Genomic DNA, 27,113 nt, shown 5'->3' with positions numbered 1-27,113 from the left:
ACACCGTTAGCATTGGCCCATCAGTCCAATCAATCCAAGTCTCTCTGTAGAGCCTCCCTATCCTCATGTAGATCAACACTCCCGCTTAACTTGGTGTCATTTGCAAACTTGCTGATGATACAGTCTATGTCCTTATCAAGGTTGTCAATAAAGATGTTAAACAGAAATGGTCCCAACACTGAGCCCTGAGGGACACCACTTGTGACCGGCCGCCAGCTGGATTTAACTCCATTGACCACCCTTTGGGACCATCCATCCAGCCAGTGCTTGATCCAGCAGATCGTATGCTCATCCAGGCCATGAGGCGCCAGTTTTTCCATGAGAATTCTATGGGGATCAGTGTCAAATGCTTTTCGAAAGTCCAGGTAGACAATGTCTACAGCCTTTCCCTCATCCAATAATCGGGTCATCTTGTCATAGGAGATCAGGTTCGTCAGGCAGGACCTGCCTCTCATAAACCCATGCTGACTAGGCCTGATCCCCTGCTTGTCCATTATATGAGATGTAATGGCACTCAAGATGATCTGCTCCATGACCTTCCCTGCTACCGAGGTCAGACAGACAGGCCTATAGTTTCCTGGATCCTCCTTTCTGCCTTTCTTGTAGATGTGTGCTACATTTGCTACCCTCCAGTCCATTGGGACCTCCCCAGTTAGCCATGAGTTCAGGTAAATAATGGACAGTGGCTTGGTGAGCACGTCTGTCACAAATTTTTTTTTTTTTATGCAAGAAAGCACAGGCGTATGGGGGGAAATCCTAAAAAAATGTCACCAGAGTTTTCTTTTGGTATTGAATAATCCTTGAACATTCTCTTGCTCAGTAATTTCAGGATGTCTTAAGAGTTAATGATTTTTTTAATGAATTGGAGTCTGCTATGTAGTTGTTCCCCATTCCGTTACTCATGTAGAAAGTAATACTTTTTTTTCCTGTATGTGCTAAAAGCCTATTCTCACCCTTCAGTGTAACAAGTGTGGAGAGGTTGAACTTCTTGGAATCCATCGTATTTTTATATAGTGGAAGTCTTCTATTAGAAATATGACATGTTCTATTTCACGTTCTGTTATTTGACTAAAGCAAGCAATTCAGAAAATATGAAAACTTTCCTTGGTCGTTCCCGTTTTTATTGCCTACTCTACCATCTCAAAACAGAGAGGCAAGAGGAGATAACACTTACTGTGTAGCACATGCCTTCAGGCAGAACATAACCAATTGTCAAAATATCAGAATGTAGAAGCGTATTGACTAATTCTTCATTTTAACCCATTGACACAAATTGCAAAACACTGGGAAAATGCCTCACCCAAACCAGTCTTTGCTGAGATATTTCAGCTGTGTTCGGTGGGCTGTGCTGGCAGATAAGGGGGTCCATTTGCTGTGGTCTGTTGTATCTCCGGTCTTTTTGCTGCTAATAAGTGAGCAGCTTTTGATTAGTGCCAACCACCGAATGAAGTTATCTCTTGTTATACAATTGGCCATCAGCTCTGTATTCCACAAATAAGTGACTCTCTGAATGCAGCCTCCTGTCAGAAAGGGCTTTGTTTTTTCTCTCCTTCTGTCTGCTTTGCAAGTAAATTGTTCCTCCTACAGACCCGTGTGGCTTGCTTCTCTTACCCTCAGTGACAGCAAAGCTCGCTGGTTGGTGATCTCTGCAGGGGTTTATAGCTCAGCTCTGCTGTTCTCTCCCTCTGTTCCCACTTCTCTTTTCCCTCCCCTACTGTGACTAAATAAATTACCTGTATGACATGTTCAGTTTTCTCTGGCAAGAAGCCTGGGAAATCAAATCTGTTCCCGAACCTGGGTCTCCCATTTGGCAAATGTAATGCCTCCCTGCTGTTAAATCAGGTCAGCTCTCAGAAAAAACAATGAACAATTTCATATAACTATAATCAACACAGAGTAAATTTAGATAATGCAGCTGACATATGTTTATTGTAAAGACCATCAAGGAAATAATTTTAAAAGCACTTCATCTTTCTCCGTTGCATTAGGATACATGTTGACTATTCCATGCATAGAGAAGATCAAACATTTTCCTTCTGTTATCCCATATCAAAGTGAAATGTATTTATTTTCTGTCTGGTCTAAGAAGGTATTTGGTGAAATGGTTCATTGGTTGCATTAGAAACAGTTTAATGTATTTAATTACTGTAGCTTTGTGTAATTAATATTAATTGATAATTAACTGTTAATTACTATTAATTATTCATAACCTGTCCATTGCCTTTGACTTTTTGGCCTGTGAAAGTGGAGCTATACTTAAAAGTGTTTAGAGGGGGAAAAATAAATCCTTTTAATACATTGTGTTCACTTTCCTACCTTTCTGCTCAGTCCATGTCCCCCAGCGGACTGTGGATGGTCAGTAGCAGGGTGGCAATGTGTCTCTTCTGCGTGATCGCACCGGACGTGTGCCCCGGCAGTCCCACAGCACGTGCCACTGGGAAGCACCAGTGTGGGCAGCCTCCTCTCTCCATCTGGAAGCCAAATTTCCCGCTCAGCTACTCTGCATGGCCCGCAGGGGCTCTGAATTGCACCTGGAGGCTCTTTTGTTTATTCACTGTTATAAGCTCAGGCAGGCTGCAGTTGGGCTGTGGAGCATCTCTGGTCACCTCCTGTCTGGCTTTGTGATGGTGGGCCTCTGTCCTGGGGAAGCAGTCTTTCCTTTGGGCAGGCTCTGCTTGTGTGGGTGGTTGCTTGGGGACTGAAACATGTAATGAAACCCTGAGCTCTCCCCCAGCCCTCCTCAAAGGATGAGAAGGTGCCCCTGGGGGACCCTTGGGGCTGCTGCAGCCGCTCACCTATGAGCACTCGCTGTGCTGAGCTCTCAGGGGCCAACTTTGCTGCTGCTTGTTCAAGAGGTTTAGTGAAAATGGGCATCAGCCTTGTAGTCTTACCACCACCACTGACAGAAGAGCTGCTGAGTTATAACTGGGGAAACATTTTTCCAATCCTAGCTGAATATCAGGTTGTCTTACCTGGAGGAGTCATGCGAGAGGCTGCCCCGTGTCCTGAGCGTCAGAGCAAGGCTGCCCAGTGCTGCCCAACCAGCATGGCCTGTGTCTCAAACTCACCTAACGCTTCATTCTCAAAAGCAGATGGGCTCAAACGTATATGCTGTGTTTTTAAATGGCATGTGCTTTTCCAGATCTTTTTAAAGGCAGCTAGAGTGTTATTAAGAATTGTTTAGTCATCCACAAGTTGCCTTTGTTCTAACGAGTGCCTTTGTTGTTTCTTCATTGCTCTGAGACACACGGTGAATGTTTTTTCATCAATTTAATAATCCTTCAAAAGTCTATTGTATAAGACAAATCCTTGAAACTGAAATTGCTCTTTATTGTCCAAAGTCCTCATCCAGTGTGCAAAACAATGATTAAGAGGTGAAAGCAGTGAAGTGGGTTTTAAAAGATGGGATTTAAATTCCTGTTTCCACCAGTAATGACCTGAAGCAAGGGTCATAATGTCCAATCGCATTAGCTGCTGTTTGAAGAAATGACAGGAGTAATGTTATCTGTCCTTAACTTTGTCTTATCGGTATGGATTGCAGATACTGTCTCCTACTGTAAAGGTACAGGACCTATCTCTAAAGGCTTCAGCTGATACTGTAACAGAAATCTGTGTTAATAGCAAGGGCAAAGCCTGTCTTGTTCCCTTCTTAGCATCTAGGTTGGTCAAAGGAATTGTTGAGCGTGTTCTAACCCTGCTTTATTTATTTCTTGTCTTCTCCAGCCTGCGACCTGATGACCCTGGGGATCTTAGCCTTAGTGACGTCCACTGGCTGTGCCTCGGCAAACGCCCTGCAGTCCCTGACGGATGCCATGCACATCCCACACCTTTTTGTCCAGCGCAACACGGGAGGCTCCCCACGCACCGCCTGCCACCTGAACCCCAGCCTGGAGGAGGAGGAGTACACGCTGGCTGCCCGTCCGCCCGTCCGCCTCAATGATGTTATGCTGAAACTGGTCACTGAGCTGCGGTGGCAGAAATTCATAGTATTTTATGACAGTGATTATGGTAAGTAAAATGGAGAATTTCAGACAGTATTAAATTTATTTCTTTCAAGTGGGAAACGGAGAGGAAAATATAAAGGGAGGGGTGGGATCTTCATTGACAAAGGGGAAAGTGTTTCAAGTGGATGCAGGCCTTTGGTTTGAAGGATAGGTTGCTGTGAAAACTAGTTCTTAGATAAGCAGCAAAGTTGCTTAGCAACACCTACCAAGACAGCCAAAGTTTGAATCATCTCACACTTTTTCAGTAAAATATTAATAAAGTGTTGACATTGATTGGCAGGGGTCACATAGCTGTGCAAGGAAGTTCAACACGGCCTCTACCCATTCCCAGAAAATGCTTTCTATCAAAGCTGAGTACTGTTCTCTTTAAAAATTAATTCCCACAATAACTATTACCGTATCTTTTTTTCACATGCTTCCTCACACCATTCTCCATTTGGACTAAATTTCATAGTGATATTATTCCTGGCATTAAACCAAAAAATAGACTTAGCATTTTGACTACATCTGATGCATTTCCTTCAGAAAAACTTTTACTTTGGGCTGAAACTTGAGGAGAAAGAGTCTCTGCACAAGAAAATTTAGTACGTTATGATGGGCATAGAGAAGCAATGAAAAATAAATCTCTCATTGTGACAAGCTCTCAGAGTGAAAGGGAATTGTGTGCATAACTTTTTTTAATTTCCCACTCCCCCCCCCCCGCTCAACTTATATGAGCACTGTTCCATATGTTTAACTTGTGGTATTTTCAGTACTCTCTTAGGATATATGATCTGTAATGGGGAAAATAAATTTTCTGTAGTATGTTTTAAACCCCGCAAACACTTTTGGTATAAAATGTGATGCGTATGCTTTTGGTGTGATGACGTACTATGAACAGAATACAAAGAAAGGAAATTAAGGTTAAACTGCAGTTGGAAAAATAATCTTATGTGTATCTGCACATATAGTTTACATTTTATACATAGTCTTCCACAATTGCAAAACAGATCTTTATTTGCATTTTCTCTATACAATGACAGATTTTCAATGGTGAATCAGAGAGAAATAACATCTCTTGTTTTGAAGCTGGGGTACTCTTGGTTTAAAAGAAAAAAAAAAAAAAAGGGGGCAGGGGGAGCTGATGAAAGGGACCTGAGCTCGAATGAGTTCTGGAAGCCTTGGTTGCTGCTTTCTGTTCTCAGTTGTCAGAGATGTCACTTGGTGTTTCTTTAATAGGTAGACTGAAGATGATGAGAGTGGTTTTAAGTGGGAAATCAACCGAGGCTGTAACATCCTTTTAATTATATAGAATTATTTTAAGCATGAGAAGGATGCCTCGATACTTGTACAGTTAATCTGTAGACTCAAAAATCCAGCAACCCAGCAAATAAACCGCCATGTAATTCCTGTCCTATGTAATGCTTGACCAGTGAATACTTTGAAAGCAAAACCCATGATGTGTGTGGTACGTGTTCTTTTGGTGACCTTCTGGTAGTGATGAGAAAGTTGCTCTGTAGAAGAGGATTAGGCTTAAAAAGTTAGCATTATTCTAGCAGTTAGTTCCAAGAATGAAAAAAAAAATAATAAAAAATTCTTAAGAGGATGTCTTGCAAATGTCCTTTGATAGTTACCCATGTTTCTTTCCTGCTGATTTGTAGCTTTAACCTTTCAAAACTGCTTGAGTTGGGGATCTTTCAACCACTGGGAATCCTGGCCCTGGTAACACCCCAGATGCTCTATGTACAAACTGCTGTTACCCATTTTCCCTGGTAGCAAGCCTGGTTACTGCATGATGGTATTGCTTACTCCAGTAGTGTATCTGTGGGTGTTTGCCTTTTTGCAAAGGGTTAACATCTTTGTACCAAATCCTGAAACCCTTAATTCACATGCTCTGTGAATTCAGTTATGATCAAATTTATCTTTTCCATTTATCACAGACTGACCTTCAATCTGTACCAGTAAGACAGACACTAAAGGAGGTGGAAAATTGCCACAGGCATTCTGTTCCTTCCAGTGGAGAGCATGTTGCGTATTGCAGCTGTTTCCTCTCCTCTTCCTCTCGGATGCAACAACCCTCTTACATTAATTCCACTAGAAGGACTTTTTTTGTGAGAATTCGGTGGGAGGAGTTGCTGGAGAGAAGCCAACTGACCCTTGCCAGCTCTGGGCAGGCATTGGTGAATAGGGGACAAATAACCTCGTTCCTGGGATATTGCACGCTGAGCTGAAGAGCAGCAGCCTGGGTCCCAGGGCATGCCTACTGCCCTCATTAGTTACCTTCAGCAGAGCCGTGCTTACGCGTCGCCAGCAACGCTTCCCAGGTCAATGTGCAGGAGCTGACCACTGCCCACGAGGAGCGAGGTCACTTGAAGAACATGTGTTTATGATTACGAACAGTTTCACGTACTGAGCTTTTGTGGTTTACTGTAATGTATGGTCTTCCTCTACCTGCTCTCTGGAAGTTATACTATCCCCTTGAGTAATGTTTTAATTTGTCCATCTGCTGATCTCTAAAAATCGGCCAATCCCTTGGTGTCCTCCTTGTGGAAACAGTTAGGTTTTCTGATGACAAAATAACATTGCACAGTTTAAAGAAGTCCCATGTTTATAGTAATGCTGTGCTGTGCTGGAGCTGAAAATTATTTACCTCATGAATTACTTGTCCCTCATCAAACATACATTTTGGATTATAATTTCTGTGCTGGCTAAATTAAGGAAGAGTAACAGACTTGGCAATTAGAAATACAGACTAGTCACTGAACAACCTAACAACCCTTAATATTGTTGTGCTTACGATAAAATGTGCCTTGTTTTACACTGAAGCTACAGATAGCAATCTGTATGCACAATAGTATATGAAATAATATGGTCCTTTCCAGTAAAATGCCTTAAATTCTGTAATAAGAAATAAAGAGATTTCATAGGAAAGATTAAAAGAAGATTGCTAAATTAGTAAAAGCAAGGCATAAACTGTGGCATTCCACCTAACTGAAGCCAGCTTTTAGATTTCATCACTTGTGGTGAAGAAATGGATAATAGCAAGGAATGGGTAATAGCTTGGTTCTTGAGAAATGACCTTTCAAAGACCACAGACTTGACAGTCGCAGCATTCAAACTCTTCTCGATGATACACTGTTCTCGTACTGAGCAGTACCAATGGGGGAAAGGTCAGTTGATATATATCCATACAGTTCTCCTGTATTTGTACAAGGAAAGATCAAGGTTCACATAGATACTGCATCTTCATGACTCAGCCCTTGTTTTTCCACTTCTCTCATTTACGGTTTGTGCATCTTTTCAGAAGATGCACAGAAATCTACTCCCCCTTGATCGCAATGGGAGCTTTCTGCTGATGAGACTGCTGCCTGATATGATAATGATGGTTAGGCACTGTATTAAGTCAAGTAAGTTATAGCTAAGATGACAAGTCTCCTCTCTTGCTAATGTGTTGTAGAGCTGTTGGAGCTCGAGGTCAGAATGAGACAGACTGAGCCCACTCTCTGTCCCTGCTGTTCTTTGCCATGTCATCTTGAGAAGGCTTTCTAGCCCCTGTGTGCTTCCTTTTCCCATCTGTGAAATGGAAAGAAAAACCTTCCTCCCAGTGTAACTGAAGTGGTGTTTGAAATTTCTTTAGAAATTCTTTAGGCAACAGAATTAAATGGCATGTTCAGGAATAAGGCAATTCCAGTAAGATCTCAAGGGACCAGGGTCATGTTAAATACACTATTTTACTTTAAATGTCTTTGTGAAAATCCCGTGCTAAATCATGGTATTTGGCATGAATGTTCTGGGAGAAAAAAAGCATTTGACCCAAGGTTATCAATGGCTGTCAGGCAATGCTCTGTGGAAATTGGTCTACCCACCTGTTGAAGAACCTGCAACAGAAGCCAGATCTGTTGTGTCACCCTAGAAAGCTTCAGCTGCACCGATGTGTTTTGAACTGTTTTTTTCTTCTATAGGAGAGCTTTTGTGCCTCTACGTACATTATATCAGTGTGTAAAGGCCTGCTGGGAAGTTGAATGTTTTATTGTGCTGACCTCCTGGATGTAGAAGCATCAGTAATCAAATTTTCTGACACAAAAATTGGTAGCGTGGCAAGTTTCATAAAGAATCTTACCGAGCTGTAAAATAAGTATAGGTTAAAAGCAGTGGGTGCTGCCCCCACAGTAGGATGAAGTTGGGTAATAAACATTGAAAGTGTGCATCTAGGGTGAGCAAATAAAAAGATGTATGGTTAGAGGAAGGACTTGAGAAGGATTTTGGAAGCTGGATGTGAAAATGAAAACAATGAGGAATACCGAGTCATGTTTCTGAAAAGAAACGCGAGTAATAGCTATGTTTTCACTAGATTAATCTTACTGTTGAAAAACACTTTTTCGCTGTGGTCATATTGAGTCTCTCTGCTTTCCTGAATACATGCGCACATACCCAGATCACAAAATGTAAGATAAAACAGGTTTTTTTAATGACTCCATTTTGTCAATGAAAATGGTATTAGACCTGTGAAAGGGAGCTGTAATATTTTATTCTTAAATTTTGGTGTCAAGAAGTGAGTGTTGTGTGGTTTAGAAAAGTGTTGTACAAAAGTTTTACAGAAGAAACTTTTGAAGAATTTTGGACGTTTCAAATCCATTTATGGAACTTTGTTCCTACAGGGGGAAAAAAGAAAACCCACGATTTATTGATTTTTTTCTTTTAAAGATTAGAGATTTTTTTTTTTATTATGATTCTTGAAGCCACACTAATTTTGAATGCTTCCTGATGAATCTTTCTGTGTAGAAAGCACTTGGGTTTTCAATGTGATGAGTTTCCTGGGAAGTTTTGTTTCCTACAGCAATTACACGGCAGCTTTATTTCTGAGTCCTGCCTGTCAAGGGCCTCACCCTGGATTGGAAGTTACAGCAATTAAGCTATCAATAGTTTTACAACTAGCTATTGGTCCTGGGATGGTCTCTCCTTTGTAAAGGTCCCTTTGTACAGGCCATTACTCTTGCAGTTATTTAATTTGCAAATGAATATGGTAATGAAAATTGAGAAATGCATGCTTTTACATAATCCATGTGCAAATTAGTTGTGATGCAAAGCATTGGCTGTCACAACAAAAGCAAAATAGAACGTTTGCACATAAGTTACTTTCATCTTACCGGCTCTACTTTCTCTTTAAGATTTCTTTTATTCTTGTCAGTGTAGCATAAGTTATCTTCTGCTCCCTGCATCATTATCTCAGCTGCCAGACAACCACTTCTGCATCACTGGGGCTGCCATATTTCTCTACAGGCTTTTCCAGTGAGCATGCCTTGTTTAATGCAAATACAGGGAATCTGGCGCTTGAGAAGTGCTGAACCAACTGCATGTGTTGGTATGTTGCCTGTTCAGCAAATCTGACACTACCAGAAAGTGTTACACTTTTTCTGCATGTGCTACATGGTTGAGTTTGCGTGTGTTTCTCGGTTGGTTGGGGCATCCCAGCTGGAACTGTTGCACAGAAGATTGAATTGCAATTGCTATGTTTCAATAGTAAAATGTATAGAGTTTAAGCAGCCAGCCACAGAGAAACATAACTTCTTTAAGGTCATCAGTCTGCAACAGCAATGACTTAGGGAGGGAATCCTGGGACATCTGTCCTTGATGCTGCTGTGTAAGATAATAAAGGGAGGAACAGACTGGGCGTAAGAGCCTTTTCATCCAACAGTGAACAGAATCCTCGGAGCATTTATTCTACACAAATTCTGCTCTGCCTGGTTATTCACACATAACTAGGGATGCTGGATGTTGAGACTCCAGACTAATATAAAATCTTCAGTTTCTACCTGGAAAACACGAAAGCTTTCCTGTGAAAAGAGCGTGTCTCATAACAGTGTATAATCATCATTGCTGCTGCAGAGAATGCCAGAAAAGAAAGCATTCAGCCAAGTTTTCCAAGTCCCATGGGGAGTTTGTGATGCCATGGGGTAGAGGGGAAAAAAATTGACCCTTTGACCGTTACATTGAATTTGATCTGGAAGCTATTGAAGAAATGGCATTGTGTGTTCCCATGTTTATCCTTGAATCACTTTTCTGACTGTAGCAGCACTTAAGGTAATTGGCCTACTTAAGTTAAGCATGGATTTTTGTCATTTTTGATAGTATTTTTTTTATTTAGTAATTCATCACAGTATATAACAGTAAATGTAATTAAAGAAAGTCAATTTCACTTCAAATTATTACTTATAAATTAATTTTAGTACTTTGATTTTTAAGGTGTATGAGTAAGTGTGCTAATAGCAGAAGTAAGACCTCCCCCTCTCTAACTCCCCCTAATTCCTCGCAGGTTTATGGGAGCAGTGGACAGAGGTTGTTTCCCATAAAAGCTATTCACTAAGTACTTTTGGGACAGTGCCTGATACGATATACAAATGATCTTAAAGTTATGGTAAAGCCTTTAATCTGAATGAGTGCTAACCTACCTGGACAGTCAACGGCAGTAGAAGCCAGTCAGAGATCTTTGGACAGTAAGTTTCAGGCAACTTTTCTCACTCATAAATTCAAGGCAAGTTAAGGAAATAATTTTGACCTTTCAAATAGTTTGAAAATGTTTTGCAGAGAGAGGATGCTAGTTCTTTTGAAAAATCAAAAATACCATGGAGTGATACTCTGAAAACAGAAGTCTTGCACTCATTATTCAAAGCAGTTATTTTTAAAATCAGTTTGTATTTTAAAAGACTTCAGAAGTATATTTCTGGGGGGAAGCTTACGAAAAAATTAAAGACTTTATTAGAAGCAGTTTTCCACTGGTTTTTCAGCTCAGTCATCTGGTCAAAAGTGATTATTAATCTAGTCCTGAAGGCATTCATTGTGCATTCTTTACTGTCTCTCTTTCAACTCATTGTAACAGTCTCCAGGCTCAACTTTGCAGAGGCTAGTGGCTATTGGTGACTCTGTTTTTTCCCCTTTATATTCTGAAACAGAGAAATGTTTCATAATACAGCTCACACTGTCTAAAGACAGTGCAAAGTTCAGCAGCCTGGAACTGGAGGGTGCAAATTAATTCATTTTGAACAGAGAGGTCTTTGAAAATTGTAGATGTCATCTGTAGAAGGTCCTAAGTTCTTGGACTTTCTTTCCCTGACTGATGGTAGTTTGAATCTCTTGACTTTTCAAGCCGTGGCGTAAGGCTAAACTGTTTGTTCAGGCACGTGCGAATGACAAGGAAAAATGTAAGGACGATTTGGTGTACTTGAGCAGGGAATCTGAGGAACTAATTCCAGAAGGGAGTCACTTTAGTTCCCATTTGTTAGAGAGTGAATGTTTATACATCCATTTAGAAATTGTTCAATAAATGCATAGCTGGAAATTGAACAGCAGAAGGATAGAAGTCTGTCCGGGAGGTTGTATGTAGGGCTTAAGGCAGTAGTAGTATCATTCTGAGAAAATATATTCACATATTGAGATATGTGATGAACTTTGGTGAATAGGTTCCCAGTTTCTCTTGTCTTTCATGGAAAGTGGTAGGGGAGAGGGAGAGACTACACATATATGGATGCACACACCTATATTTATGTATGGATTTCAAGGGAAGTGGTATAGGAGTGTGTGTATGTTTGCGAGTAAATGTATACATGAGTTCATATATGGAAGCAAGGGAATGTATTGCCTCTGCTCCCTTCCTGCCTTTGCCTGGTCCCTCCTAGTAATCTTTCTGATGCCATCCTGGGCAGGACTTTGGCTTTCCTCCTGGATGGAGGAATATTTTTGTTATACCCATCACTGCTCTGTCTTCCTTATTGAGACAGAAATCCCATTCCTTCTCCTCCTCTTATGTTTTGTATTTAGATACTGTGCTTTATTTCTTTATTTTTCTTATGGCTAAGCTTTTTGGTGGGTTTGCTGGCTTTCTTCAGCACCCATAGGCTGGGGCTGGCGCTTAGGCCAGGACTATTCCTTTTCTGTGCTGATTGATAATAAACGGCGACTGAATGTACTCTGAAGCTTTATTTTTGTTTCTCCTCTGCTTGTAAAGCATGGTGGCTGAGTATATTACAGAAGAGATAACGTTATTAGTCATTGTCTTTGTAGAAGGGATTAATCTTGAGGACCACAATGAATGTAAAACTCCTGAAATCTTTTTAAAGGAAAAGTATGGCAGGGAATGTAATTTCGAGAGAGCCCTGAGGGTCAAAATGGTTTTCTACATATGGTGTGTCTATCAATAAATTCGTACTATTACCACTCCTGCACAGTATTCATATGCTTGTGATATATTCATGCATTTGTAAAGTGGTACACTACTGCATTTGTGTATACATAATGTAGGAAAATTATAAGACAGAGCCAGCCTTTTGTTCAGCATCCGGGAACTGGAAAGATCTGATCCGTGCAATCGAAGATTGCATTTAAATGTGAAGCCACAATTTCTTTTTCCTTCTTTTTTTTTTTTTTGGAAAAGACAAGTTCAGACTGTAAACAGTCTGTACTGCAGTGATCTCCGTGGAATATGAAATAAGTATCATTCATACTGTGAATTAAACACAAGGGCCGTTCTCTGAGCCCTCATGGAAATGCAAGATAATCTGTTAATTTGTAACAGCAAGCAGGAAAGCAAGATACTTTTCCTTAGCTGAAAAAAACAGGGGCAATGATCAAGAAGGATAAGCAAAGCTTGACTGATTTTTTTTTTTTTTTTTTTTTTTTTTCCAGGCGGAGATAGATGCAAAGATAAGTTCTGTAGTCTGCCTAGGAGGTTATTAAATCAGGAAATTGTAGAAAATGAAGAAATATGACTTTCTGTCAGTGAAGGACTCTTGGGATTTCTATTGTACAAGTTTCCATCTCGATACTCCCTCTCTTAAGAAGTACTCGGTGTGAAACTGTGGAGACCCCCTCAACTGTGTGGATCTCAAAGCACTTGGAGTTGTCTGGGCTCAGAGCAGAACCCCAGGCTGTACACTCAGTATATACTGAAGTTATCTGTGTGATACACTACCTTTATGGCTTTACATTAAACTGTCCATTTAGTGAGGTTCTTTTATCACAGCAGCTGAGCAATTTACAGTTTAATGCATCATCCTACAAGATGAGGTGGCTGTGCTTGTTCCATTGTATAAAAATTGCAGAGACATGGGCACTGTTGGACCGCTAAGATATTTGTGTGACTACAAACTAGGCATCTTGCGTTGATTTCAGTAAGGTTCTGAAACTTGTTTTTAATGTCTAGCATAGCTGCCAAGCTATGCAAGGTTCCCTTCCTGGCCAGAGGTGTGCATAGGTAGCAGAGTTTTGCTCTTCCTTGAATTGTGCTGCGCAGGACTTTTGTGCCTTCTGCGTTTATTTCCTGGTGTATTTAATGTTTAGATCTGTTGCTTCGGGAGTTATTTTAAGAGTTACTTCAATCATTTTAGAAGCAAATGCATCATTAGACTGTGAAGAATTAAATAAAAAGTGGAGGAAAAAAGGCTTCACAATTTGGATTATTCAGAGTCAGAGCCCATTAGGAATGTAATCTGGATGTCTGAGTTCCACTGGAGAGTGATCTAATATTCATCATGTTATTATAGCATTTGTTTAAATGGAAATAATGCATTATTTTTTGTGTACAAATTGAATAAATAGGATTAGTCTCATTACTGGGGAACAGTGAGTCCTACAGAGATCCTTTTAATACTGGATATTTTTTTTTTTCATATCTCTCACTTTAGTAATCAAGACCCAAATAGGCTATTTCTAACAAACATATGGCAGACTCATGGAGGGCTTCAAGAAAGAGAAGAAAATTAAGTGGGGATATGTCTTGCAATAATTTCATTGATGGTTCCTTGAAATGGGAGAGCTCTGAATGGAAATATAGCTGCCGTTACACTGTTTGGAGGCAGTAGTTTAGTTCATCATTGGAAGGCCTTACGAGGTCAGGAACTATTGATGGTCCCCATTTCCCAGCAGCTTATCTCATCTATCAGTAAGAATCGAAGCCTTGGCTGGATAAATCTTCAGCTGTCACATAGCAGACTTGGAAGGGAGCTCAGGATAGTAATTCAGCTCTGGTATATATTATGGCTGGCTTGAATTTCATTTCCAATGGGATCGTGATTTCCTCTGGTCTGCCTCTAGCCACTATTTGCTTATATCAGCAGCAAAATATCTTTGTGGCAAAGAACCCAAGCGGAGTGAGGAAAATAGAGAAACTATGCCGTGGAAGAATGATTGTTATGCTTATAACAAAAAGACCCAGAAATATTCAGTGTCTGAAATACCAAATGCCTTCCTTGCATTACGGACCATAACCCAGAGATCTCATTTGTCCTAATGCAACTCCTCAGTGATTTTGAAAGTCATTTCGCTTTGACCCACTGATATTAAAATATTTGACATTGCCATTAACAGGAATTAAGATATATCGTGTCTTCCAAAAGCCATAGTATAACATCAAGGAAACTTTGTTAAGAAAAGAATAATCCATTAACTAGAACCAACACTTCTCTGTAATCACCTTTATCCTTCAAATGACTGAATCTTTACAGGAAGGAACTGTCTGTCTGCCATTTATTTTTTTAAGTAGGAATATGAATCCCCCCTGCTGCGGAAGAATAATTAAAGGTCAAATTCTGGCATTGTGTTCATAAGTCAGCGCAGCCTGAGCACCAACACCTAGCTGGATACCCCACAAGGCACTTGTGGTGTAATAGAAATCCTGTTGGCTGAAGGAACAGCAGTGTGCTTTAATTTTGAGTGAAGATCTTCCCTGGTGCTCCGCATGAAGGATGCTGTGTTATGATTACCTTGTATGAAAGTATATAAAAGCTCATCAAATTTTAAAATAAATAAATAAAAAATAGCACGGACTGCAGATGATAGTTCTGGTGCCCAAGGCACGTTCTCTCTCACTTTAGCAAGCAATATTTGGTGATATACTCTGTCCCTGCTGTACAAAGTATTATCTGTGGGAGTCTTTGTGGTGGTTTATATCTTTTATTCTCTCCCATCTTGTGCAGTCACCGAAGTCTGGACAAGCCACAATTAAGCGAAACAATATATTACGGTACTAAAAGAGGAATTAACAAGGGCAGCCGTGCACCAGGAAGGGTGGGAGGCAAAGAAAGAGGGAGACTTTAAATGTTGGATTATTGGCCAATTAATGGGGTTGACTGAGTACTGGTGACAGATTTATTTAAGTATTCTTTCTCTCAAATCCTACTTGCACCGTTGGAAAGGAACAAAATTACAAAAGATGGTAACAGAAGGGGTTGGAACCCCAGAGACAAGTGAGTTTGGCAAGTACAGAACCCTCTCAGTAACCACAAACTGTCCACAGGAAGATGTTATGCTGCTGTAATTGTAGTAATGTTGTTAGGTGACAGAAGCGTTGGTTTTTTTTTGGTGGAATCTCAGACTGTCCACTTCCCTCCCAAGCTCATAGTGGTGCACCTTTTGGCACCGTTCTCCCGTTCTTCACTACTTCTGTGTTTTCTGTCCATCTCTGTATGCAGAACTGAAGCAGACCTTGTATTTGTAGGCTTTTACGGAGTATCCAGTAATACACTCTGTTTGCATTACTATAATTTAGCCAGTTCACTTTGGATCTGGTTTCATAACTCCTGCTGTGCAACAGTAACAGACAGAAAATTAGCTAATTAGCAATAATAGAAATCTTGAATGTTTGTGGTTTTGTCAGAGAACAATAAGACATTTAGGGCCTCTTCAGACAGCTGCATCAGAAAACCATTTGATGGTTTATAACATGATGTGATTGAAAAAAACGCTTACTAGACTTAAGTGACAAGAGTGAAAACTACAAAGTTAGTGAGATTTGGCTGCTTCCCTTTATGGGCTTAGCTTGTGTAGTGACAGTGGTAGAAGGGCTTAATTTCACTGGCTCAGCAACTTCATTGCAGTATACTTAAAAAAAATACAGCTTAAAACTTAACTAAAAGCTTCATTTGGGGGGGAAAGAGAGAAGGAAGTTTGTTTTGTCGATTGAGTTTTGTTTTGTTGTTTACATTATAGAATCTGGATTGTGTTGTTTTAAATAATAGAGAATAAAGATGAAAACTTTATTACTTTCTTTGTCAGTGAAAGGACATGTACGTGATTCTCTAATTACGCAAGAACTGAGGTACCAGTGTAAATCTAAATGAGTGAATAGTCTCCTTGAAATTCAGATAGAAATGAGTAATCCCAGGAATGGAACTGGAGAATTTATAGCCTATCTAAAATACTCAGAATGACTCCTGAGTTTGAATCCTGTGGCAGAAAGGTCTGCCTGATGTGAGGAAACACCTGCATGAGGCACTTTTAAGCGGCAGAGCCCGATACCATCCATGCCAGGAGGCCTGCGGGACTGTGTCGGCTCCTATCCTGCAAAATGCATGTGTGTGCCAAGTGCTCTATCTTTAGACTGAATAGAGGGCCTGTAAAGGCTAAATATAACCTCCGATTGAAACACATACAACTGTTTGCAGAACAGGCTGTCTACATGTATGCAAGGACTGGATTGTTCAGTTTGTGTTGAATTTTACTTCTTTCCTGAAAAAAATATGGCTTCTGCGATTATACTCTGCACATGTGAGATCGTCTGTCTGGCTGCTTGTGTCTTGAATAATTTTGATATTGTTCACCACTTTCAAACCAAGCTAATTGAGGCCTCAAGACTTTTCTGTAAATTTCAAAAAAAATAGGTGGTAAACACAAGGGAGTGGTCCAAATTCCTGCTGTGCAAAAGGTTGCCCTGGGAACTCAGTGGCAAACTATTAGACAGCAAAGAATCAGCCCAACATCAGCAGGTGCTCCCTCGGGTTTGACAGTCAGGGAATCCCAAAAGAAAAAGGTCTTATAGAAGATTCAAGTGTGCTAAAAGTTTTAATTAGACATTATTAAATATGAGGTAATCCAACCATCAAACACAAAACCACAGGACTCATGACTGCCATTGCTCAGGAAAAGGGTTTGTTGCTAAAGTTCCAGTGTTTAACCTTCTGTGTTTTATCTTGCTGATGTCAGGAAGACTCGCTGTTATTAGAATGAATAATGGATTGGGATAGAGTAAACCATCTCTAAAATGGTTTTTGAAAACCTTGATCTACAGCAGTCAATGTGCTTTCTTAAGATCTGCCGAAAAAAATTGAATTTTGCCATGGCTAATGCAACATGTGCCTTTCTCTTGTTCGCTTTTAAAAAATTCCTCTGAAGGTGGCCTTTTCCTTTTCTTGGGACTTCATGAAATTTATTCTTCTGTGCACTGTGGCTATTAATCACTTTATAGTGAAACCAGACAAATTTGAGACCCTTCTGCTGCAGAAGGGCTGGCAGTGCCCCCTGAGGGAAAGGAAAATCCTTACAAAACTAATAATGATCTGGGGCAGGGGGGAGTATTTGAGAAGCTTTGACCCTTTGCAGGAGAGGAGTGCATTTTCATTGCAGGCTTTTAATATTAATGTAGGAAGAAAGATTACCCTTGCTATCTTGCAAAACAATAGCTAATTAGATCTTTGTTTCTTAATAACGATGAAAGCTTAAGTGTTAGAACATCAGGAGAACCATCTGGGGATTCTGAATGATTGTTTAGAAAAGCAAAAGCCTAGTCGAATTTCCTCTTATTTGTGGTCGCTGCTGTTTTTCAAATATTGCTCCAGCAGAATCTATAGGGACGTTTTTTTTGTCATGGACTTATTAGAAAATTAGGAGGTAAGGATACCTACGGCTTTTGTGTGTAAATGTCAGTGATTTTGGAGATGTTTAGATCAATGTGTTCCTGAATGTTTTTATTTATATTACCCACCTAACTGAAAAAAAAAAAAAAAATCATCTGTTTGAAATGCTGCTATGAGGAATTGATATTGAGTATTCTCTTTAGCAAAACATGCTAACAAAAATTAGCAGCTAAATGTTTTTTTCCCCTTAATAATGATTTAAAGACTGGAAATTGGCAAGCAAAAGGAGACCTGTGGGGCTAGATGCAAATAACTTTCTTTCCCATATGTCTTGGGTGGGAGGATGGCTGCTTATGTACTAAAGAGATCTTTTGTTAGGGGAAAATAGCCTTTCTTTTTTTATTTTATTTTTTAAGGAAAAAGGAAAGACTCTGATAATGATCTGAAAGAAGGATTTTAAACATTTAGTGTTTATTGCTGTTAATTACTGTGGTAATTGTATAGCAATGGCAATGTGTGATGTTAATTTCTAGTTTATTTATTTGAAATGTGTAAATGCATCCACAAACAAGTTTTTCATTAGAAAATCTTGTGTAGGATGTAGCCATGTTTTCAGACACCGGAATCTCCCTACAGCCTGTCTTATTGTGGGGTGTCTCTTACAGAACTTGACCTGTTGATATGAAATGTTGTATCTTTAAAACAAAATAAAGCCAAAATAATTCTTAAACTTAAAGACCACAGAAGCTGGCAAGATGCTTTGTCTCTATGCTTTGAACTTTATTTAATTTCCAAGGAGAAGTTTTTGGAGGTCCAATGGCAGGGTGATGAGCAAGTTCCATTGGTTTTTAACGTGATCTAAGTGCTTGGTCCAGTGACTATTTTGCCATTTGGACATGCTTTTACGTTTTTAAAAAATGTGGCAAAACTTAATTTTACTGGAATTTAATGGAATCTTCCCTGTTTCAGTCTAATGTCTCAGGAGACTGCAGATCCACACGGAGAAGGATTTATATATACTCCTACCAACCATACTTGCATGTAGATGTCCTCATCAGTCATATGAATCCTGGCCCAAATCAGTTAATCAGACTTTAATGCACCTTGTTCGTATCAATCAGAGTAGTTTGCACATGGCCTTCATCAGTCAGGTTTACATGCATTGGCCCACAACCTTCCAGTTATCCCATGGATTGCAGCAGTCCTAAATCTAATACTAAGACCAAGGAATGTTCACATCTGTCTTGCTGTGACTTTTCCACAGCTTTTATCAAATGTTCAGGTCTCAGGTGTGGGGCAGGGTGGTGGTGGTGTTAGATTTGTTTGCTCCTTTAAAAGGGATAACTATTTATCACAAAGGAAGTTGATGGCTATGGTGAGCTGAAGTTCAGCCCCTAGCACTTCTTAGTAAAATGGTAGTAACAGAAGCCAACCTAGAATCTAGTTGTTCATACATCTCAAACAAACTTCTTGGGAATTTTCACTTTTAGAGAAAAGGTGGTATGGTCCTACTTTATCATCAGTTTTGAAAAGAAACTTTGAACATTACTTCATAATAGGGGTTGTATTTGTTAAGCATTCTTGTTGGAGAAGGCTCTTCCTCCTCTCTTTGACACTTTGACCCAAAGTGCTTAATAAGGTAAGGGATTATTGAACCATTGGTTGTTTTTTTCTGAAGTACGAACTTTGGGAGGGGCCTCAGTGTGCTCACAGGCAGTTTTGTTCTCTTTATTTTAAGGGTGAGCAAGTTAGATCAGTATTTATTAAGTTTGAAGTGGCTTCCGTGTTCATTTGTGGTTCATCTGACAGCCATGCACTTCACAGTTATTGTGTCTATTTAAGGTACAGTCTTTGTCTCTCTACTCACTTCATACAGCAATGGGGAATGGAGCCACCCCTATTAGAAGTAATTGGTGAGAAGCCATAACCACTGTCACACTATGCAGTGAGGCTTATATCTCACTTTAGTTGTTGAGGCTGCATGTCACAACCGTCAAAATGATCTGCCTTTCTCCCTTTGTGATCACACATTGCTTCAGAGGCTTCACTCGAATGTAAATCTCATGGCCTATGTTATGGTTCTGTCCTTCCTCCGCTTGTGAGCTTTCCCTCCCGACATGAAAAGCTGTGGAGTCATTTGGGTAACATTAATCAGGGGGCTAATCAGGAGCTGGTTGTCGTCCTTTCCCTGCAGTCTTCACAATTAGGGATATGCCTCTTTGATAGCGGCAGCTTGTACTGTGCCACAGCAGCTAACAAAGCAGAGCCAGCTTTTTGAGAAAGTGCTGTTTATTTTGCATGCCTCTCCTTAAGGCCAGCCACCTGTTGCTGAGACTAATTGGCAATGTTGGAGGATCAGTAAGGGATAGGAGAATAATGGGATAAACCCATATGCACACAACACCCATGCACATATGTGCTTAGACTTATTTCAAAGGGTGCATTTTTGTGTTTGTATTCATGTCCTCATGCTGCCTGGAAGTGTGTAATGCATGCATACATTACTTATCTGCATACACATGTACAGAGCAATAGGCATACAAATGTCTATGCATCTGTGTAAACAAAGAGCAAAGGCAGTTTGTGCTTATCCTGATGAACATCAGTTACCGGGAGTCTGTAATTAGAAGGTCAGCTTTAAATACAGATATAGCATAGAAAAAGCTTGTAGGAATAGGAGTTTGGTTTGGTATCATTTAGACACATTAGAAAAAAAAAAAGTGACTCTTTTGGGGAAAAAAATGCAAATTTCTTTTTTTTGCAAATCAACACCTAGCTTTCCAGGCTCCCAAATAAGTCAGTGTTATGAAGTTGGAGGCTAAGAACTAATGCATGACATTCAGGCTTCATAGGAACATATCTTCATTGAAACCATGTACAATTGTGCTAGATCCTCTGTGTGAGCACAGGACAAATGTTAGCTATGTGCACTGTCTTTGCAAGTAAACATAGGAAAAAAAAAACCCAACAAAACCCCCTGGAGATGAGTAGGGCCTGTTTTTGTTAGAGCTATAAAGCTTTTCAAGTTATAACTTTATTTCCATGTAGCCCTGGTAGCTTTCTTTACCATTCTGCTTTCCAGATTAAATTTGTTGTGTTTGGTCTGTCCTGGAGAGTGATTTTTTTATTATTATTATTTATTTTATTTTTTTTTGGTCAAGGTCAGGCTATGTAGGTAAGGTGATGCTGATTTGTGAACATAAAGTATCTGGCAAACCCAGAGGAGATTGTGTGTTTACTGGCAGCCGACCACCTTCTAGAATTTTCTCATGTTCTTGCTTTTCCCCCCTCTGTGTCTCTGGTATATCAAATGGAAAATCTATGATTTCCAGCATATACCATAGTGTATGCCCAGCACTCGGTTATCAGGGGCTTTCCAAGGTAAGACAGCCCTGGTACTGCTGTCTTCACCATACAGTGAAGTTTCTTTTTCCTGATTTCTCCTCGTTCAGTCAGCATTCCATTATTAATGCCTGATATAAAATGAGTAGCACAAGGAAGTCCATGTTACCCTAGTTAGCATTCATGCTTGGATTTTGCTGAGAGCTGCTACGAACTTAATCTGATAGATGTGGTATTTGAAATTAGCTCCATGCTTATTATAATTAAAGTCAGACAAGCTGATAAATATTGGAAATGGTTGGCTCTAAATCCTGATGATAGTCAAGGTAAAATATGTTGTAACCTATAGGATACTGAAATAAAAAACTGAAGGACTTGCCTCAAGGTCAAATGCTGCTTCTTTTCAGAGATTAACATATGTCCTATGTAAAATTGAGAGATAAAAATTAAATGTGATGGTAAGATGTTTGAAAGTTGTGAGGTAGTAGAATATTTTAGTGTGTATTTAATCGGACTTTGAAGGACTTCCACCCGAATGTCTGTATATTATGAGTGCTCGGGAGACAATCCACCGATGAAGAGACATTGCCTTGCTGTGCTGGTCTTCCCTTTTAAACAGTTTTGTTTACTGTTGGGAAGTTAAAAAAAAAATAAATAATAAAGCCTCCCCCCAATTTTCTTTCTGTAATGTGCAGTGTTTCATATCACTATTAAGGCAGTTGACAGAAGGTATACAGGCCAGCAGACATACGAAGCATAATACAGCAGAATAAAGATGCCTAAGCTAGTTCCCACCCCCAAAGACATTTTGATAATTGAGAACTTGTTTCTTCTACCCAATGTGCATTAAAAGGGAAATAATTACAGAATCTCAGTCCTATCATGCTTTATTAATTTTGAGTTCCCACTGTATTGGTCTCTGTTTCTTTGTACTCAGACACTTATATGGCAAACATTATGACTAGAAGAGTATTATCTGCTTCAGATAATACTCTTTTTCTCTAATGTCCTTGTATATTGATGATTGAAAGTTTAATATGTTTACACAGAGAGGTTCCCTGCATAAAAATGATTGTTTTCTTTTGAGAGTAGGACTTGCTTAGATAGCAAATGTCTAATTAATCTTCTTCTCTTCTTCTTCTGATTGAAGATTTTTTTTAATGGAAGATGTCTATTAGTGAAGGGGAGGAAGAAGGACAGGAGAGCAGGCTTTTTATTTTTTTGGGTTTTGTTATTAAGAGTGTATCAGGGTAGGAATTGTTTCATAATGCTTTGAAGGATAACTTGTTTATTAGAATCTTTTGAACAACGTTATGCCTGGACAGTGGGGGATGTATCTGTCCCTGGGGAGTGAAAAGGCGGTGTCCCCGCTGACAGCGCTCCGCTTTGTGCTGCAGTGCTGGAGAAAGGGTTCGGCGTCAGGAGGGGTTTGGTGTTGAGCAGTATCAGAAGGCTCCAGAAGGAGTGCTGGCAAACCCAAATGCTAGAGACCATGTCATGGCAAAATGACTCTAGATCATGGCAAAAAAAGATGTCTTTCTCACAGCTCTCATCTGTCATAGATCATTATGAGTTACATGGATTCAATGCAAATTGACCACACAAAGTCTCTTTCCAGTTTCACAGTGGTAGCCCTGAAGAAGGGCTGGGTTTTGGTATTTACATGGGACAGTTCTCTGCATCCGCTAATGGTTTCTTGCAGGTGAGGGCTGATGAGAAAACAGCTACAACATATTTCAGAACAATTGAGATCTCGGTCATTTCTAGGCTGCAAGATGCTCTAAAAACTGTTAACATTTTTCTTTCACAAAAGTGAGAAGTAGTTTTTGCTAGTAATTCTTGTTCACCAGAAATACAGAGACAATAGGATCTTCAGACATTAGCAAGGAGCTGAAGCTTCAGAAATACTGGTTTTGTTGTGACATGACAGACCCGCTGTCAGTAAACATTTGACTCAGCTGGACCTGTTTGCTCCATGGAAAAATAAGAATTTAACACCTTGATCATGAGTTCAAAATATAAAATTACTTTTATATTACTTTTTATTTTCTTTTGGGACATTTTGAATTAGTTTGTAAGTGCTTCAATGTACATTTTTATTTTTTAATCTTCTATATATATTCCATCTATAGACGTAAATACTATTCCTCTTGCATATGTGTCTTTCTGGAAAACACTTAAGAGAAAAGGGCCAAATTAATTTCAGGTCCAGATGTTTTTTTGCATGTTGACCTTCCAAGAACAGCAATAATGACCAGTGATGTTTTGAAGGCAGGCATCTCACTTTTATCTCCAGAGCTTTTATGTGTTTTTAAAGACATTAAATAAATTGAAAAGTAAATGGGAAATGTTTACTTTTCATCTCTGGAATTATTTTCCCCTAGTTTTCTGTTTGTTGCCAGGCAGGCACTTTGTATTTCATTATTGCAGGGCTTCAGTCAACACATTGATCTTTATATTAAATAGGCACTTAGTGCAAACTTTACCAACATTTGACATCTCTTTCATTGCTTGTTTCCTATTAACCCTTGTATTTATTGAAGAACCCTTTCAGTACATCAGACCCTACAGCCTTATTGTATTTTGCAAGTTCTACGGTACTAATAAAATGGAAATAATCTCCAGTCTTAGAAACACAACGCTGTTGATAAGCTTTTTAGGGGGCTTAGTTGAGCTAGACTACTCAATCAAGAGCTCATTGCTGACTTACTCTATTTTATTTTTTTATGTGCAAATTGCTCTTCAAATTGTTACGTATAACATGAAGTATTAATGAAAGATGATGTTAAATCTAAGCAGTCTTCCCTTTCTACAGATTTGTCAATGTATTTCTGCTCCATTTGCCATATTCGCTACTTTAAAAAAAAAAAAAGTGTTTTCTTCACATGATTTCAAGTTTTTGTCTCCAGTTTGGACATCCCAATTTAATTTGTCTGAATCAGTAATTAACACTGACTAAAAATTAGCAAAAAGTATTGACTACAAAGGATTATTTGTTTTATCCTTTGTGCTTTCCAACTTTCAAAGGTATTTTAAAATTGGTTTTGTTCAAAAATGCTCCCAGTTTTTCCATACCTTTATAGAACCAATTCTTTTAATTTCTCAGTTTTTCAATTAGTTGTAAATCCCATTGAAGTTAGGTAGTCACATGGATGTCCTTTAAAAGTGTGTTTGAGGAATAGTTGATTATTTGTGTATATGCATATGTGTGTGAATGTATTTATAAGTAACATGATTTGACATGTATGTTAAACTCATTCTCATATTTTTATATTTATCAGAAACTATAGGTCTTTATACAGTATTAGGAAAAGCTTGGGTGGGACCTGCTTTTTGCACAGTGGTTACATTTGTTTGGTCTGTGGAAACCAATAATTACAGTTAAAAGAGCAGCTTCAGAAGTATTCTGAAGTGTTGGGAGAGATTTAGTTATCTATATGCTCAACGAAGAATCCAAAGTTTTGGACTGAATCTTTTGACTCGTGCTTATGCACACCATTGTGTGTATAACAGAGCACACCATTGAGGCTAGCTGTCACCTGCCCATCAGTCTTCGTTGTTAACCTGTTGTTGATGAGAGCGTTCAGCAATGGATTCCTTGACAGGTCCTAAATTATGGAGTAAAGAGACATAACGTATTGCCAGAGAGAGAATGAGAGATCACCTAATATTTTCTCTCTCTAAAGGGTCACTTCTAGAGGGTCAGTATGTTACTGCATTTGCTTTTGAAACCAATGTGTGTTTCAGTGTATTATCTGCCACATCATTTCAGATCAGATTTGCAGGGTTGTTTTTCACCATGTCAGGTTGCACCATGTTCTCCTTCAAGCTGACAGTATGGAGTATTATGGGACTTAACGTGACCTGACGTAACAGAAATTCCAATTCAGATAGAGACAGCCTACTGCAGTCTTCATGGGGTGACTCAAGAGGCCAATGAGCTATTGGTTCCGTAGGCTGCTTTGCTCACAAAGTAAATTCTGCGGGTTGGGCCGGAAAATGGATGCCCTTGTTTCTGGTTGCCTCCTCTGAAATAATTTACCAAGATAGGAAAATACAGTTATTGTAGTGTCAGATACCTGTTGGATTTGAAAATGCTTGGCAACAGTCTCCACTTGCCTTGGCAACAGTAATCAAGTGTAATCAGCAAAGGCTCGGGATTGGTATTTGAAACTGCAATAATGCCTAATCCTTTTAATAAGTTCACCCCAGTATTAAAAACAACAACAAAAAGCCCCAAATATAATAAGCATAGAGAAAGTATTAAAGTAAGTACGCAGGATTTTGAAATGAGTAGGCCAAAGAGCTGCCTGTAGATGTTGCCTGCACTTACGAGATAGAATTATTATTGCCGTACCAATAGAGTCTGTGGTTTCTTAAAACTGTTTGGAACTGAATTCTGTGCTAAACTGATAGTTAGAAGAGGGAAGCATTTGATGAAAAAAAGAAAATAGATAACACTGATGTGAGGACTTAGTCTGTAGACTATAACATTATGAAAATCCATGTGAATAGACTATTTCTTGCCAGTGCCACCTGTTGTGTCATCTTCTACGATCTATCTGCTTTTCAGCATTAAAATTTTCTGTCACAGCTAGGCCACCAGTACTGTGAGAACGAATCAAATCAGAGTTGAGATTTCTAGCAATGATGCCATAAAAATAGTTTTAATAATTCTGTGGAGCCCTCTACGTGTGTTGTGATTTCTGCACTGAGGTAGGGAGTTGCTTTAAGAGCTGTGCTATTTGAGAGAAGCCACAGGAAATCCCGAGTTTTCGCTCTGTTTGTATCTATATATTCATTTTCAAATGAGGTTCTGGACCTAAGTAGAATCATAGAATGGTTAGAGTTGTAATGGTTAAAGGGAACAAGGCATTGCTGAAACATCTAGGCCTTTCAAAGAACAGCCCAAAGAGAGGGGCAGAAAGGGGGAAAGCTCCTCTAAGTTACTGTAAAGATGTAATGAAAGAAAATATAAAAAATAAGCTTGCCCTTCTTGCCCACTCATTTGTTACGGTGCAGGAGAAAATGGAGTCGACTTGGGGTCTTGTACAAAGTTAGTTTTTTGGACAGCCCGTAGTCAAAAATTATTTCATTGGAAAATGTGTGTTTTAAAATGGTAATTACTAGTCACTTGCTGAGACTGATTATACTGTAAAGGAGCAGTCTAAAGGCCCAAGGGGAAATACATGAATCAGAAGGAAAAAGTTGTCAGTCCCCCATGCAATCACCAGAAATAGAGAAAATGTTTCCACAATAACAGGTACAATTGTGGGGTAAGGAGCCAGAAGCCAAGGCACTGTCAGCCTGAAAGGCATCAGGAAAGCATGCTGTGAGGAGCTACTCCTGGCAAATCACTCCCTTTCTCTGTTTTAATAAAGACGTGGATCAGCTGAAGACCCCCTCAGAAATTAAAGAGAGCGTTAAAACTGGCTGATGCTCGGACGATTTTAAATTTTTTTTAATTTCTTTTTTTTTAAGACTCACTGGAAGAACTAGTTTGAATTGGTAAGGTAGTCATAGTATAGTTTTTTGAACGGCTGGAGAAGGCTCTATGTTTCTAGAAATACAGTTTAGAGTAGGATTTGATTGGACCACAGCTTTTGAAGGCATGTCTAATTTTTTATGTGATTAATTCAGTTACCAAGAACAACAAAAACTTACGAGGTCTAAGTGCCCTACTTCTTAAGTTCAGTTTTCTTGTGCTGATCTGTCTTGGTAACAGCACTGTCAGTATTTGCGTTTGTCACTTGAAAGCTGGTTTATGCGTGTCTATGAAAGCTGCAACCCCACCATTAACTGTGCAGCACAGACGATCTAAGATACAACCACTGCAGATGCAGCTGCTTGTTGTCATTCGCTATCACACAGCATTCCTATAAGGGGAAAGGAGATCTGCTAAGTTTGTTCCGGCCAGTTTCCAGCTCCCAGAGTTGCTCTCTGTCAGTTTAGATCTTCTCAGCAGCTTTAATTGTGCAAGGAAGAAACTTCCCAAAACTGTTCTCACTAACTAACTTCAGGAGTTCCATACAACACCCAGAAAATGCTTGAAATGTAAGAGAGAGAAGTTGGTCCTGCGTGTGGCTTGAATATTTGTTTGTTTATGAAAGTGAGGTTCAAGGCACAGAAGTTTCTCATGCTAGAAGACATTTCCCAGAATAAAACT

The 27,113-nt window shown here is 39.4% G+C and overlaps 1 protein-coding gene across 1 annotated transcript in view; it reads left to right on the top strand.

The window, feature by feature from the left end:
• GRID1 (glutamate ionotropic receptor delta type subunit 1) overlaps positions 1-27,113 on the top strand; it is a 549,473-nt gene that overhangs the window by 221,596 nt on the left and 300,764 nt on the right. Inside the window, exon 3 of the mRNA XM_054207026.1 lies at positions 3,724-4,008. Within this exon, the coding sequence (XP_054063001.1) occupies positions 3,724-4,008 (285 nt within the window). The remainder of the gene's footprint in view (positions 1-3,723; positions 4,009-27,113) is intronic.

This window comes from Rissa tridactyla, chromosome 6 (genome assembly GCF_028500815.1).
Source record: "Rissa tridactyla isolate bRisTri1 chromosome 6, bRisTri1.patW.cur.20221130, whole genome shotgun sequence".
NCBI classification, from domain to species: domain Eukaryota; kingdom Metazoa; phylum Chordata; class Aves; order Charadriiformes; family Laridae; genus Rissa; species Rissa tridactyla.
This window is presented reverse-complemented; position numbering and strand designations above follow the sequence as displayed.